The sequence below is a fragment of the Aquila chrysaetos genome, chromosome 20 (genome assembly GCF_900496995.4).
Source record: "Aquila chrysaetos chrysaetos chromosome 20, bAquChr1.4, whole genome shotgun sequence".
In the NCBI taxonomy this organism is placed as follows: domain Eukaryota; kingdom Metazoa; phylum Chordata; class Aves; order Accipitriformes; family Accipitridae; genus Aquila; species Aquila chrysaetos.
In genome coordinates, this window is record NC_044023.1 from 16,195,613 (window position 1) to 16,209,775 (window position 14,163).

At 42.9% G+C, this 14,163-nt stretch overlaps 1 protein-coding gene across 26 annotated transcripts in view; it reads right to left on the bottom strand.

Annotated features, from left to right (window-relative positions):
• Positions 1–14,163, bottom strand: part of CADPS (calcium dependent secretion activator) — a 222,736-nt gene that overhangs the window by 41,012 nt on the left and 167,561 nt on the right. For 17 of the 26 annotated variants that reach the window (XM_029995986.2, XM_029996010.1, XM_029996002.2 and 14 more), the window contains 3 exons: positions 10,302–10,458; positions 9,169–9,310; positions 2,399–2,545 (listed from right to left, as the gene is read on the bottom strand). In XM_029995986.2, the coding sequence (XP_029851846.1) occupies positions 2,399–2,545; positions 9,169–9,310; positions 10,302–10,458 (446 nt within the window). The remainder of the gene's footprint in view (positions 1–2,398; positions 2,546–9,168; positions 9,311–10,301; positions 10,459–14,163) is intronic. The other 9 variants (XM_029996009.2, XM_029996006.2, XM_029996004.2 and 6 more) reach the window with 1 other exon arrangement.

Sequence of the window (14,163 nt, forward strand, 5' to 3'; positions counted from 1 at the left end):
ACCCACACCCCTGCCCAGATGGAAGGCTTTGGTCCTGCAGTGTGTAGCTACACCGGCTCTCTTCACAGTATAATTATATCTCAAACCTCCACTTACAGAATAAAAATACAGAACTGGATTGCGCTCTGTTTATGCAGAGAAATTTATGCATCCATAACCCTTTTCTCTCCCTCTCTCCTTCTCCCTCACTTTTTTTTCAGAACAATGACCAAGGGAGCTTCAAGAGTTTCAACCCCCTCCTCGCATACCACTAATGCTAACACGGTAATTTATAAGATATTTAACACACCATGCATTACCACTTGTGCTGACATCATCTATAGAAACAGATGAGGGAGGGTGTTTCTATTGTGACAGATGCCAGCTGCATTGAGTTAATGCTAGAGGAGATCGGAGCTAATGCATACACGGCTCCTGCAAGGTGAGAACCGTAGTCCAACATGCTAGAGGGGTCCTGTGGGGTCCTGTGCTAACAGAGGTAACGAGATAAAGAATGGACCATCTCGGTTGTAGGAGAAACGTGTCTGACACTAAGCGACAGGTAACATGTCCTTGATGGAGGGGAAGGGTGAGTAAAAGGAAACCAAGGAGATGAAAAGATAAAGAATCAGGCATTTCCTTTAACCAGGGGACCAGTTTGTACAAGAGTCTCAAGTGTTCGCCTACCGCCAGTTTTTAGTTGCGCCTGGTTCAAACCTGTGCTTGGGTATAAATGAGCTTTAACAGCCTAAACCCAGTTTTGGAACTGCATGAATTTATGTTTTAAATAATGAAATACATACAAATACAATAATTGGTATTTACTACAGCAACATTATGACATCCATTTGGTTTCCAAATTTAAAAAGTATTATTCTTGGTCTTTTTCTCACTTTTGATTAGGGCTCCATGCAAGTAAGCAATATAGTATATTCATTTCCAAGATGCACTCTTTGTATTTTGCTTGCGAGCACCGCAATTACTCTAATCATGCAGGCAGCTTGCAATATACCATTGATTCTCAAGCGTTTTCAGAGGGATTATCCGATTTTCTGTCATGACATGATTCTTATCTTTTCAAGGGCAATACCACAAAGCATGCACAGAGAAAGATTAAAACTTTCAAGTACTCTTTACAGACAACTGCCTAAGCTAGCCTTTAATATAGCTATCTTAGCATGAATATGAGTTGTATAGCTTTGAAACATAAACAACCGTGCTAATATTTAAAAAGTTTTAAAAATCTATTAAAAAATCAAACCGGTGTTTGTTTTACTTTGGTTTGTTACCACAGCTCTGCAATACAGCCTGCGCGAGGCTAATGGCAGAAGCATTTTGGTGGACTCCAGGTGTAGATGTAATCGAGGGTGTTTCAGTAACAGTGAAGGGGGTAGTTTTGGGGGGGGTCCTTCAGTTTTACCTTTTAAGTGAGAAGGTAGGGAAAAAGCAACACATCTGTGCAGTGCTGGCTGAGACCACCCTATGGCAACCTCGAATAACCCTCTAGGAATTTAGAAGGAGAACTGGCAAGATCTCAGTTCCTGTGCTAGGACTTCGTGGGAGATGAGCTACCTCAAATGACAAAATTTGGGTTGAGGCACTGTGTAGCACCCTCCACGCTGCTTGGTGGCCGGGACTTTTAAGGGAAATCTGCTATGAGAAGACAACTTGCCTAATCTGTGCTCGGGATTTGCGGTGTGTCCCCCCTGAGCTCCACCTGCGTACCCTGGGATGCTCAGACAGGGAGCTGGGAGCACAGAGCACAAGGCTCCTACAGACTGTCTGCTTTGACACCGTGCCCAATTTTCCAGGCCATAATCTAAAGCTCACATTGAAAATATCTTTCTTTGGTTGGTCACGGCATTATTCAGGCTATAACGAATTGCTTTAATTGCTCCCTGGGGCCGCCCCCAACATGAATAAAAACTGTTGCAGGGTGTTACTCTTTGTTAAACTGTTTCATCAAAATCAAGACAAAAATTATTATCTTGGAAATGCAGAGCTTGCATTAAATAAAATTCACTTTTAGATCTACATCTGGTCCACAGAAATTGGTTGACTGGCATTGAAATTGATTCATCTTCTCTTTTGGACAAAACTCTTTGCTGAGACACATCATGTTGCATTACAAGTTCTGTGGTTCATATGTTCTTCAGACCATGTCCCATTGTTGACAGCTATTTTGTAAAGCAAGATACTTGCTCAAACTCTCAGTGGGAGTAAGACAAATTTTCAAGATTTATACAAAAAAATCCTCAAAATACACATGCCAGAAATTCACTAGTGTCTCATTCAGAAAATGTCTAATTAACTGTATCACTCTTTTAAAGTTTTATATAATGCACAGAAACAAACAATACATATCCATGCCAAGATTACTTTAAATTTAAATGAGATCTAATTTGAACTGAATACACACTCAGAATCATAAATAGCAGCCATCCATGACGGTGCAGAAAAGCTAGGCATTTGTGGGATGCCTAGCGGGATGTTAACTGGTAGATTTGGTACTTTAGGGAGATTCACATTTGGTAGATTCACATTGGGCAGATTACTTGTTAAACTCCTGTGGAAGAAACAGACAGAAAGAAAAAATACCATAACAGTGACAATGCAGATGTAGCAGAAGCACGTGACACTCATAAACAAATCTGCAAAGTTCACAGCACGATGACAGTTAAAAAACTAAAGCAAAACATTTCAGAAAGAAGCATGAGTATGGAAGCTTAAGTGTACTGGGTTTGCAGTCTGCAATAAAAAGCGAGTTACTCGAAAAAAAAAAAACAGAATGAAAAGAAGAAGAATCACAAAGCAGCAAATTAAGAGAGTACTCAAACACCCACAGAAAATAACTCCACCTTCAAGTCCTGATACCATTCCAAAGTCCAGAGAGCAGCCTTTCCTCGGAAAAATTTCTCTCGTAAGGAAGTGAGCCTCAGTTCTCACAGTTAGGTTGGATGAAAGAGCTAAACTAAGAGATCTACTAGAGAATTGAGATTCAAAATAATAAACAGAGAATTTGACATTCCAGCCCTGCAGAAGTCCATAAGAGTTCTTCTTGCCCCAAATTCAGGAGTCAGGATTTCACTCCAGAACCTCTCTGTTTATGTTGTACTCTACAAATAATGAAGATGTGCTAATCTGGAGCAATGAAACGGTGAACCACAAGGTTCTTCCTCAGTGAAGACTCATGCCCTGATTCTGCCCTTGCATTCCTTGGTGTGGAGAAAATGGGTCCCGCAGGTTGCCCAGCTCTACGTGTACACTTGAATTAATTGCACTTAATAAATCCAGGACTGGTATATGAACGTTTCGTGGCTGGAAATGGGCCACAGGGTGATTAAGACATTCAAAGGTTAATTTATCAAGCATGTGTACTTGGGCATCATGCCTTCGATAAATATTTTCAGACATGCAACTGTTATGCAAATAAGAGATCTTTTAAAAGTGGGCCAGTGCATTAATTTAATGCAACACACTCTCCTGAAACAATGTGCAGTTTAACAGCACCACACGCCCAAAGTTTGCAAAACACCCCGACATATTTTAGTGTGCTAGGTCTCTAGATGTTATAATTGGTCTAATTCTTTTTTAATGAGTATCTCATCACAGTTAAATTTTATGCAAAATAAAAATGTCATGGGATTTGGGAATCAGAAGCCAGTTTCAGAAACATACCTTGTTTCTGCCTTAATCTAGTAATACTATATGGCACACTGGGACACAATCCATAGATGGTTTTACAGTCCCATTTGAGGAACAAAACCAGACGTTTTGATATCGTTTTCACCAGATCATTATTTGGGCTCAGTGAAAATGGAATCAGGACTTCAGGATTTCAGCTTCACCCTGCACTGCTGAAGCTACTGAAAGCTTTTCTGTTGATGTGCATGGGCACAGCTTCAGCGTTCAAACGTCCCGGCTCTCAGGGACCACACCGGGACATGCCACATTAGGAGGTCTCTCCCATTCCCCTGGATTAAATTAGGTACTGTACAGGCAGCATTATCTGGACTCTTGGAAAACTATCAAATTATACACTGTGTCTTTCAAGGAATATTAAAATCTTAGCAACTTCCTTGAGTCATATTTTGAACTCCATTTTTTACTGCAAGTTTTATATATCAAAAACCAAAGTAATGGAATTGAGCTGGCTATACTGAATAAATGTTTCCTAATGCAACAGAAGATTTGAACCACATCTCTGCAAGCTCAGCTTGTCATCGGTGGCACGTCTTAGGGAACAGACTTTATCCTCATTCTCCCTTTGTGAATAAAATCCCTTGTTAGGGAGGAAAACCACAATCCAAAGTCTTTTTTTAGTGGAAAAAAAAAAAAAAGTATGTTCTTGTTTTCTTTTGTTTCTATGATTCTCAGTAGATTTGACTTCACGCTATCTGCTCGTTCTCGTTGTTAGGCAGTGAGCAGATAGGAGAATTGACTAACGTAACAAAGCTGTCCATTGTTTCCATTCATACTGTATCTGCTATTAAGATGATATGATTATTGAATGAGACACAGACTCCATAGTGATTGAGAGAGTGTTAAATCTTCAGAAATGGCAGTGCATGTGGTTAGATACTGATATGGAATAAATAAAGAAATAGCAAGAGGTGGACAACATATAAATGTATAAGGAAAAGCAACTTAAATAACTTAGCCAGATGGTAAATACATAAATCAGAGGACCTTTGGTTTTAATATTAAAATTCAAGAAGTGACAGTGTTATATTAATAAAAACACTGTATTAATAAAATATGACTTCTAGAGTAAACAGTATACTATATTCACACGGAAACATATTTCTTTTATACAACACATTATTTTGCTGATGCAAGGATATGTTGCAAGAATAAGTTAGTACTCTTAAAACAAAACAAAACAGCAAAATAATGGAGTATATTATGTTAACATACAGTAACTAATTTTAAAAATATTCTCCTGAATTGACATGCACAGTTTTGCAGGTTCAACCGATCTAATTATCTGACTAACAGTTGCAGTGAGACCTGTAAAAAATGATTAATATTACCAACAAATGTTCCAGCCTGCAGTTGCTCAGACCATAAAACTACAGGTCCAAGATGAGAAACTGTTTCTAGAAGCCAGCCATGCCTATTTAATATAGATGGCTAAATATAACCTCAGCCATCAGGCAGGGAATGTGGGCATTTGCATCAACAAGATGAGGGCTGTCTGATTTAAGACGACTCAGCTTCAGGACTGGATCCTGATATGTTTGATAAAAGATGCATTCTCTGGAGCTGTACTGCTTGTTTTCTTGGCTTCTTCTGATTCACCCCCGTTTGTGTCTGTTAGCTGTGTAAATGGCTTTCACCTGTTCTGCCTGCTGGGAAATTCTCAGTGCAAACAGACTGGCAATACACCCCTGGACAACATCCCAACGCTCACACTGTACTGTAGCACCGATCACAGAAAACAAGTCCAATTGCACAGGGGCCACTCCTGTAGAGCTGCCCTAGTACTGAAAGGAGGGCAGAAAAATCACAGTACTTTTACTGAGTTGTCTCCTGGCTTCAGAATAGAGCTAAAAGAGACCCTCGTCCATACTTAAATGCTCAGTTCCTACGGGATGCCTGCAATGATTTAGTGATGGAAGGCGCAAACGCCTGTCTCTTCCATCACTATAAACACTTACTACCTTACTGCCTAGGCTGAGCAAATGCTCAAGAGCAGATCTTTTCACAAAAGCCTTGATGTGAAGCAAAGAGCTCGATAGTGAAGTAGGCAGTCAAATCTGTGCTCTTCCTGTGACTGACACCCAAAATAGTAACAAAAATACTCATTTTCGCTACAACGGTGCTTCTTTTAAGGGGAAACATTTTTCACTAGCGTTTTGTAGTAGTACAAGCTTATAAAATGATTAGTATAATCATACTGTTCAAGTTCTTATTTTTATATTAATGATACATTTGTAAATAGTTTGCAAAGGGTTAGTGAGCAATTAATAGATGCTAAAGCCAGGACTACAGTGTGGTAGAGACAGCCAGAGGTCAATGAGTAATGTCCTCGTCAAGCGATTGAAACTGGTTGTCATTGCACCGGCTTTAGCATTTGCTCAAAAAGATCTTTCAACACAGACACACACACAGAGACACACACACACACATACGTGTCTGCTGGCTGCAAGATAAATCAGCGTTCTCCCAGAAGCTAGCATGAAAAAAACCCCATTGCAAACCCTACTTTTCCAAGACCTCTCAACTCACCAGAGAACAGACCTACTCTGTATCCTCCGTATTTGGATGACTGTGCGAAGGACAAGTGTTCCACATTTCTCTGCGTGGATTCATACAAGCACACCAGCTGCTCTAGCTATAGGGCACGGACCCCCTGCAAATTCAGCAGCTCTGCAGAGGCAGATTACATAGCCCTCATGAGCATATTTCATCGATGCTTTTTCCCCCCATGTTTGCAATACTTAACAGTATCTCTCTCACTGTTTGTGATTTCTATACCTAACTCCTCATAGCATAAGGTGCAGAGTATTCAGCAATGAAAATAGAAGAAATACATGCTTGCAAACTGCCATCTGGTCAGGTTATGGAGGGCTACGTATTTCAGCCTTGATTGCAAGCACGAGCATAGAGAAACCCTTTCAAAAGACTCCATGTCGTGGAATAATTTCTTGGTTAACAGGGGATAATAAGATTTCCTTCTCCCAATTAATTGTAGAGATCCAAAGCAGGACGAACAGTAAGCTCGGTGGAACGGACAGCCACGATGATCTACCTTTCTGACCAACCCGAAGGCCTTTCTCCAAAGCAGAGGAAAGCCATGGGAAAACATACTGCAGTGTTTCCAAATTCCCAAAAAGCTCTGCTGGAGAGGCGGCAATGGAAGGGCATGACTTGGATGGGAACTGGCTGGTCCAAACTATTTGAGAATCAGTGGCCAAAATTTAACTGTGCTGCAGTATGGACATGTGGGGGGAGAAGGCAGTAGATACAGGAGGGGAAATCAAACAAAATAAGTCTCTGACCTGATTTTTTCTGCAAGTTCACTGTCGATCAGACAAAGAGGAGCAGGTGGTCTGCCCAGGAGGCAAAAGATGAAGATGCCTTAACATTTAGTTCTGAACAGCCCATCAAAAGTGTCAGAAGATCCTAGGAACGAATGACACCCCTTTTTTCCCTTACACTGTATGTGCCACCCTTTGTGCATTCGCTGGTGCCTTCCTTCACCGGGTCACATCGCATTAAGCCAGCATTTGCAACTTGCGCTTTTGTGTGTGAGACACAAGAACAAAATACCAACTAGTGCAAAAAACCCTGGAGTGCATCTTTTCACCAGATGGACACAAGCTTCTTGTGAAAAGCACCCACTTTCCTGCTGGAAGAAATCTTTTAAATACCCAAGTCTGTAAGACAGATAGTCCATCCTGGGCTTTTGCCTGAAACTGCAACGCTCAAAGCACTCTGCAACTGGAACTCCAGAACGGAATAACCATTACAAGAGAACTAAGAAAAGATAACTTGAAAATAATAGATAATGGCATACCCAGGGACAAAGCATTTTGACAGGCAAGCACCACAGTCAAGTACTTATGGACATCTATACTTAAGCCACTAAAGTCATTAAAAGCCAAAATGATGTCAGCTTCTGACAAAAGAAAAAAGCAGAACAAATTGCTTATTGACTGCTTGACTGAGGCGGACAGGTACACAGAGTTAACTGCCTCTGTTTCATAACAGACAAGGAAATACAAACATATTCGTTACTAAAGCAGAGCTCTGAAACTAAAGTTAATGCTAACTTCGAAGTGCAATTCTGCTTGAAGGAGTGGCTGTAAAAATGGCATTCTCCTACTCGAAAGATCTATTTCTTGTATGTTTTCTGGGTCACATCTGCTTATTTGAAACAAGATTTTTTAGGATTTTTAATCCTGTTAGCCTGCAGACCAAAGACAGCAAATGGAAAGTGAGAGAGGCTCCTGAATGCCAGCCACTTAACCCCACTCAAAACAGAGGGGATGATCAGGTGTCAAGAAAAGGCCTGAGATTTGGCAGGCAGAATCCTTATGGATGCTGAGGATGCACAAGAAAGAAAGGAAAAAACCTGGGTACTCAGACTCCAGGTTGCATATGGGAGGCTGGCTGCTGAACAAAATCTCTTTTCCTTGTAAACGGAACATATTTGGTGTGAAAAGCCCTGAAAGACCACACGTTCTTTTATACAGCAACCTCTGAGAGTGCAGCGCCACTTAACTTTGCCTGGAGAATCACAAAAAAGCAGGGAAAATAGTCTCTCCAAGAGGTCACCTGGTCCCAATCCCCTGTCTGAGGCACCACCAGACTCATCCTGTTTGCAAAGGGTCGAACTTTCTCTTTTAATACCCTTATTAGAAGGAAAAGTCAGTTCTTTTCCTTTGTAGGATCTGACTTGGCTTTTTAGAGCAAGCGTGACAGGGTTCAGCAATGCTTCAAAACCTGTGAAATAACAACAGTAATCCAAAGCACATGTCACGTTTTTATCATTCACCAGCTCTTGAGTTCAATTTGGGTTTCTCTCAGGCTACTCATTCCTTGCTGGTAAATTCCTAGTTCTCCAAATTTAATAATTGATTCTGCTTGAATCATCTCTCCTGTGTTTCACTATGGTTTCTGCACGCCTAATCCTACAGGCAAGGGAGCTGGGACCCGGCAGAGCTGCCCTGGGACACGGGGACACGTGCAGCCATCAGCCGCGGGGCTGACGTGAGAAGCACAATGCTGCACCATCCCTCCACGGGGTGGGTGGAAAAAATGAGTATTAGGAAGAATAAGTACAGCAATGACTCACACAGGTTATTGGGCTGGACTGAACACAGCGAAGCAAGTTTTTTTGTTCTGAAAAGGAGCTATTCGAGTTCAAAAGCAGCACTGGAAAAGGCCTTTTAGAACGGGATCCAAAAAGCCACGCCAGCTAAGAAGGTTTTCACATTTTCATGCTTCCATGTCCAAAGGCACACGGTTCAAACTGAGGCAGCAATGCATTTTAAAAAGCAAATACCATTTCCCTCATTAACTTGAAAACCCTGAAGAGATCAGGCCTTCTATTTTTAGCATTAAACTAGAAAATCTAACGCACTTTCGGCATGTCCAGTCTAACGTTTGCTAATTCATCTCTGTATGAATCTCCATCCATTTGCACCCAAATTCCGATTGTATCAAAGGAGGTTTCCTTACTTTACTGGCTCCCATGACTCCCGCTCAAAGCCCCTGTGAATTGACTGTGCAATTGAGGACTCCATCAGATCGACATATCTAACAACAAGTGGAGCAAACAGGTCTTGGAGGTGTTTGTGGAATTTTCCATTGCACAAATTATCTAGAATAGATAAATAAAAGTATAGTAAGACACTACTGTTACTAAAACCTCTGTAACAAACCACAGCGTGGCACTTCATTACACAACGAATTTGTCAGCGAACAGGAAGAAACTTCAAGAACATAACAGGAGCTGGCATCGGTGTTCACGACAAAGACAGCAGGAATGGCTTCTTACTCCAAACAAATAAACAGACAACAAATCTTCTTTTCCATTAATGTCAAACTTACAAATACATCATTACTTCCTGTGAATAAAATGGATGTAAGAAATACAGCATGGCAAACATTATGGCTTTAGCAGGTAGGAGAATCATTTCTTCTCTGGTTACTCCCTACCATGATGCTGGAAATTGCTCTCTGAGTACAAGTCCCTGGCTTTTTCACGTGGTCTTAGAAAGCTAACTGGGGCCCTGGTCTGGGACCTAACTGAAGGCAATGCCAATTCTGCCACCAGCTCCCCGGGGAGCAGCCGGACCACCCGGGAGAGTGCCAAATCCTCCTGGGTTTTGAAGGCATGGGGCCACGTGCTTTGGAGAAGAGCTTTATTTCACAAAGCACTACTCTTCTGAACTACTCCTGCGTCCATTTACTTTAATATTTTCCTCCCTTCAATAAAATCTTTTAAAGCAGGGACTGGTTTACTCCATGTTAAATAAATGCAGTACACACATATAAAACGATACACACATTTAATGACGGTGAGGTAGAGTACCTAATTCCCTGCTTATCAGGCAGCCATGATGAAGAGACTGGAGAAGATGAAGCAAAATAAAAGCTCAACTTCTCACCTTTGACTGAGGCATTTGATTTAAGGGGTGTCTGTGTGCTTTTTTCTAGTGGAAATGGAACAAAATTAAGCTGATGCTAAAAGAGTATGTACTGTAAATCTCTACCCATCTCAGTTCTCTGTGCAGTATGGAGAGGCTGAAAGTATTATCAGTAACCTGAGCTGCCCACTGAAAAAGAAATGATCAAAATACAATACATACAGTCACTACGGAGGGAATCGTTTAGAAGCTGAAAGAGCGGAAAGCTGTCCCAGGTGTCTGGGGGTTGCACCTCTAACGCAGCATCCATATCCACTGCAAACAGTGACAGGAAGGTCTCCGCGTGCTCAACCATTAAGTCTGACCACCAAGCAAAGGCCTTCAGAGTTGGTAGAAAAAGATAATAAAGAAGTATATTAGTTCTAATAAAGCACAGGGAAGGATGTTAGGCCACATATCGCAAAAAGAATGTGCATCCCATGGAAACTACCTTTATTGTAAAGAGAACAGTGCTTTAGAGTGCTAATCTGCACAGACAGTGCTAATCGCAGGAATTAGGCACTGCTATTTTAATACAAAGGTTTCTTGTAGAGGATCTATTCAGAGCTCCACCGTAAAGGCACGCAGCTGTAACGTGGCAGAGAAGGTTTTGTCTGTTCAATTTACAATAAATGACTTCATTCATCTTTAATTATGCTAATTATCAGGAAAAAAATCAACTCATTCTTATTAAGTATAGAAATTTGGGAGTTTCTTCACTGTGCTTGTGGGTTTTCTGCTGTGTTTGTCAACAGTTTAAGTTTTATTTGGATTCACTACTTCTATTTGTGTTGAAAAACTAGAAGCCTAAGACATTAAAATCTGTCCTAAATCACTCTCACTCTCCTTTAGAGATATTTCAGACATCACCAAAGTTATTACAGCACTGTTCATTTTACATGTTTAGCTATACACATCCATAGAAACACACTACCACCTTCATAATGCTACTGACTAAGAAACCGATTACAAAGCTCTATTATCAACATGCCAAGGTAAAAAAAAAAAAATCTACGGCAAGCCTATATTTTCACAGAGGCAGGAAAAAAATGTATCTAAACTTGAAAACCAAAAAATATCAGTGAAGTAACTCATTCTCATGCACATGGGTCCTTAAATATCACTGTACGGGCTCTCTGACGTGACATTCACATCATACATGGCTCAGATGTGAATGCTGCAAACGCATGCATGCGTGTTTAGTAATCACTTCTGGCTGGGAACATGCAATATGAGAAGTGCTGTCCTTAGGACCATGTGCTGTCATTTTGAAGTGACAGGAAATTACTCAGGGACTTAAAGGATCTAAGAAACAGCTTTTTGGCACTTTGCAAGAAAAAGAAAACTCTAGCATAGGCACAAGACTGGAGATGAAACAGAAAAGACTGGGAATAGGTGAATCGGTTCGAAGAGGAATTGCCAGTCAGGGAGGGGTGTTTTTTGCAGATTTTAGCAGACACGAATAAGCAGAATGGACTTCCACTTTCTCAGGGTTCAGTTTTGATTCACTGATGAAGACCCGCAGTGATGTGCAGAGCACAACTGCGGCTGCTGGTTCCCTTGGCCATGGAGAGGGAGCAGTGCCCCAAAACCACGTTAGTGCCATGGACCCCTTTAATTCTTCCTATTTTGGCCTGACTTCTCAGCTGCCAGTGATATCGGCAGGGGGTCTTTGGGACTATTCCCACTCCTTCGTTTCCCCAAAATATAAAGCAGACTGACTTTGCCCCGCTGTTATTCTATGAGTTGATACAAAACTGGTGTGAAGACACCAGTGCACAGGTTGGACGTAGCACTGGCCATTATGCGCCCAGAGCACATCCAGGATGTAAAATAACCCAAATAACCAAACAACACCCAAACCATTCTTAGTATCGGGCCTGCCCCGTCACGGGGGTGAAGATGCGGATGAGGTGGGCCGTGCCGCGACGGCACGGCTTCAGCGCGCCGGGGGGGCAGGCTGGGCAAACGCCGTGCCCGGAGCGGCAGCGCCGGCAGGTTACAACGTCCCTGTGGTCACGGCACGGGGACAAGGTGGCCACGCCAGGCTCCGTCGTCTGCCAACTGCTCCCAGCCCCACGCACGTGGGGGAAGCCGTCGGGCGCCGCTGCGGCAGCACCTGCCCTGGGGGTGCTCGGAAAGCTCAGAGACAGCGGCGGTGGAGGCCGCGGGCGTTCGCAGGGTCGTTAGCTCTGGAAAAGGCAAACCCGAGGGGCTGAGCGCACGTGGCGATGCTCTTCAGGTCGTCCTCCCACGGCCGGCGCTGGCGTCCAAGCGAGGGCAGAGCCGGACGCCTGGGAGTGCCGCATCGGGAGGCGTCAAACCGCCGCGAAACCGCACAGGAACCGAAAATGTCAAGACGCAGGTCTGCTCCCGATGCCTGCTCAAAGGTTCTCCCCCCAAGCGCAGGTGGGAAACGAGGGGACGCTGGGCAACGGGGCTGTTGGAGGGTCCTCTTAAAATGAGCAGCGCTCGCCTGTGGTTTTCAAGGAAGGTGCCGGGGCTACCCTTGCACTGGCGTGGTTTCTCTGGCTGTGCCTCTGCCTGCCGAGAGCCTGCCACGCTGCCTCCCCATCGGGTACTGCCCACGGGCCTGCGGGCAAAGGGCGGTCGCTACGAAGGACCAAAGGCAACCGGCATTTTGGGGGGCGGGAAAAGAGGGGAGGCCAAAGAATATCTTCTGCAACAAATGCCAACATAAACACTTCAGAGTCCTGCAAGAAAAACCTGCTTCCATGAAAAAAGGGGGGAAAAAGCTAGTTTTAAGAGAAATTATGAAGAAAAGCATGTGATCATTTGTGGAAAAAAAAATATGCCCAAACCAGTCACAGTTTCCCTTTTGCCGGAAAAGCCAAGTTTTAGCTCTTTAAATCTCTAACTTATGTCAGCATCCTCAACCTCCTCCTCCCTAGTCTCGGTGAGCAGGACCTTCCCGCGGTGGGAGCGGTAACACCATACTTTGAAAATCTCCTTCAAGATGGTAACATTTCATTTATTTACCATCTACTTACCTGCTTTGCTCAAAACACAATGTAAAGGGGAAAAAAAAGTGTGCTTTCTAGCCAAACACACCTATTATTGTATATTTTACACATGGATACCCATGTATATATGTATGACCTCAAGGAGTTAAAATACATATATACATATACACATACGTATACATAGAGAGAGAAAACACAAGTTTAAAAATAGGTGAATGCCATCGTCTCTGGCATTTGTCATCAGTCATCCAGAGGAACGGAAAGGGAGGTGGGAGACATCTGATGGGAGAGATGACACAATGACAGAGACCTCCCGCTCTCACAGATTACAGACGTAGGCACACGGTTTCTGCTGCATTTCTGCCTGCGCTGGTTTGCTTCTCTCTTATGGGTACGACAAACCCGACTGACTAGACACGGTACTTCTGTTGTAATGCTTTTTGAACATTTTCCATGCTCTCAGTATTATTTTCTGGGTTCTCATTAGGGAGTCTGCCTGGATGTCCATGTGGGGAAAAGAAGGGCATGTTTTAATTGCAAAAACTGTTGGTTTTCAGTAAATTAAGGTATTTCTTCAGTAAGCGGTGCAATTTAATTTTCTGCTGAACATCCAAAGTAGACTGAAGAGTCACACCTTGCAGGTCCAACCTTCTCCAGGTGAAAGGACAACATGTCAAAAAAACCTCGCCTGGAATAATTCGGGGGGGGGGGGGGGGGGGGAAGTGCAATACCTCAGCAATTCTCATTGCACAGTGAGATCTTAATGTGGCTACAATGCATAATAAAAATCAGTGATAAACCACCGAGCCTCTTCTCTTCTTCCTTTGGGTGCAATTCAAAGCATGCAGAGAGCTGGCCAACTGCCTGTACACTGCTGAAATGCCACAGCCACCCTCAGGACAGGGATTCAGTAACGTACCAACAGTGTGCCGGGCTTCTGGAGAGAGATGAATTTCACCCTTCCAGGTCACCGTTCAGAACAAGGGACCGGGATGCCTCCTATCTGTGTTGGCATTAACCTTCTGTCTCTAATCAAAACCTTGTGACACAAAAGATGCTGG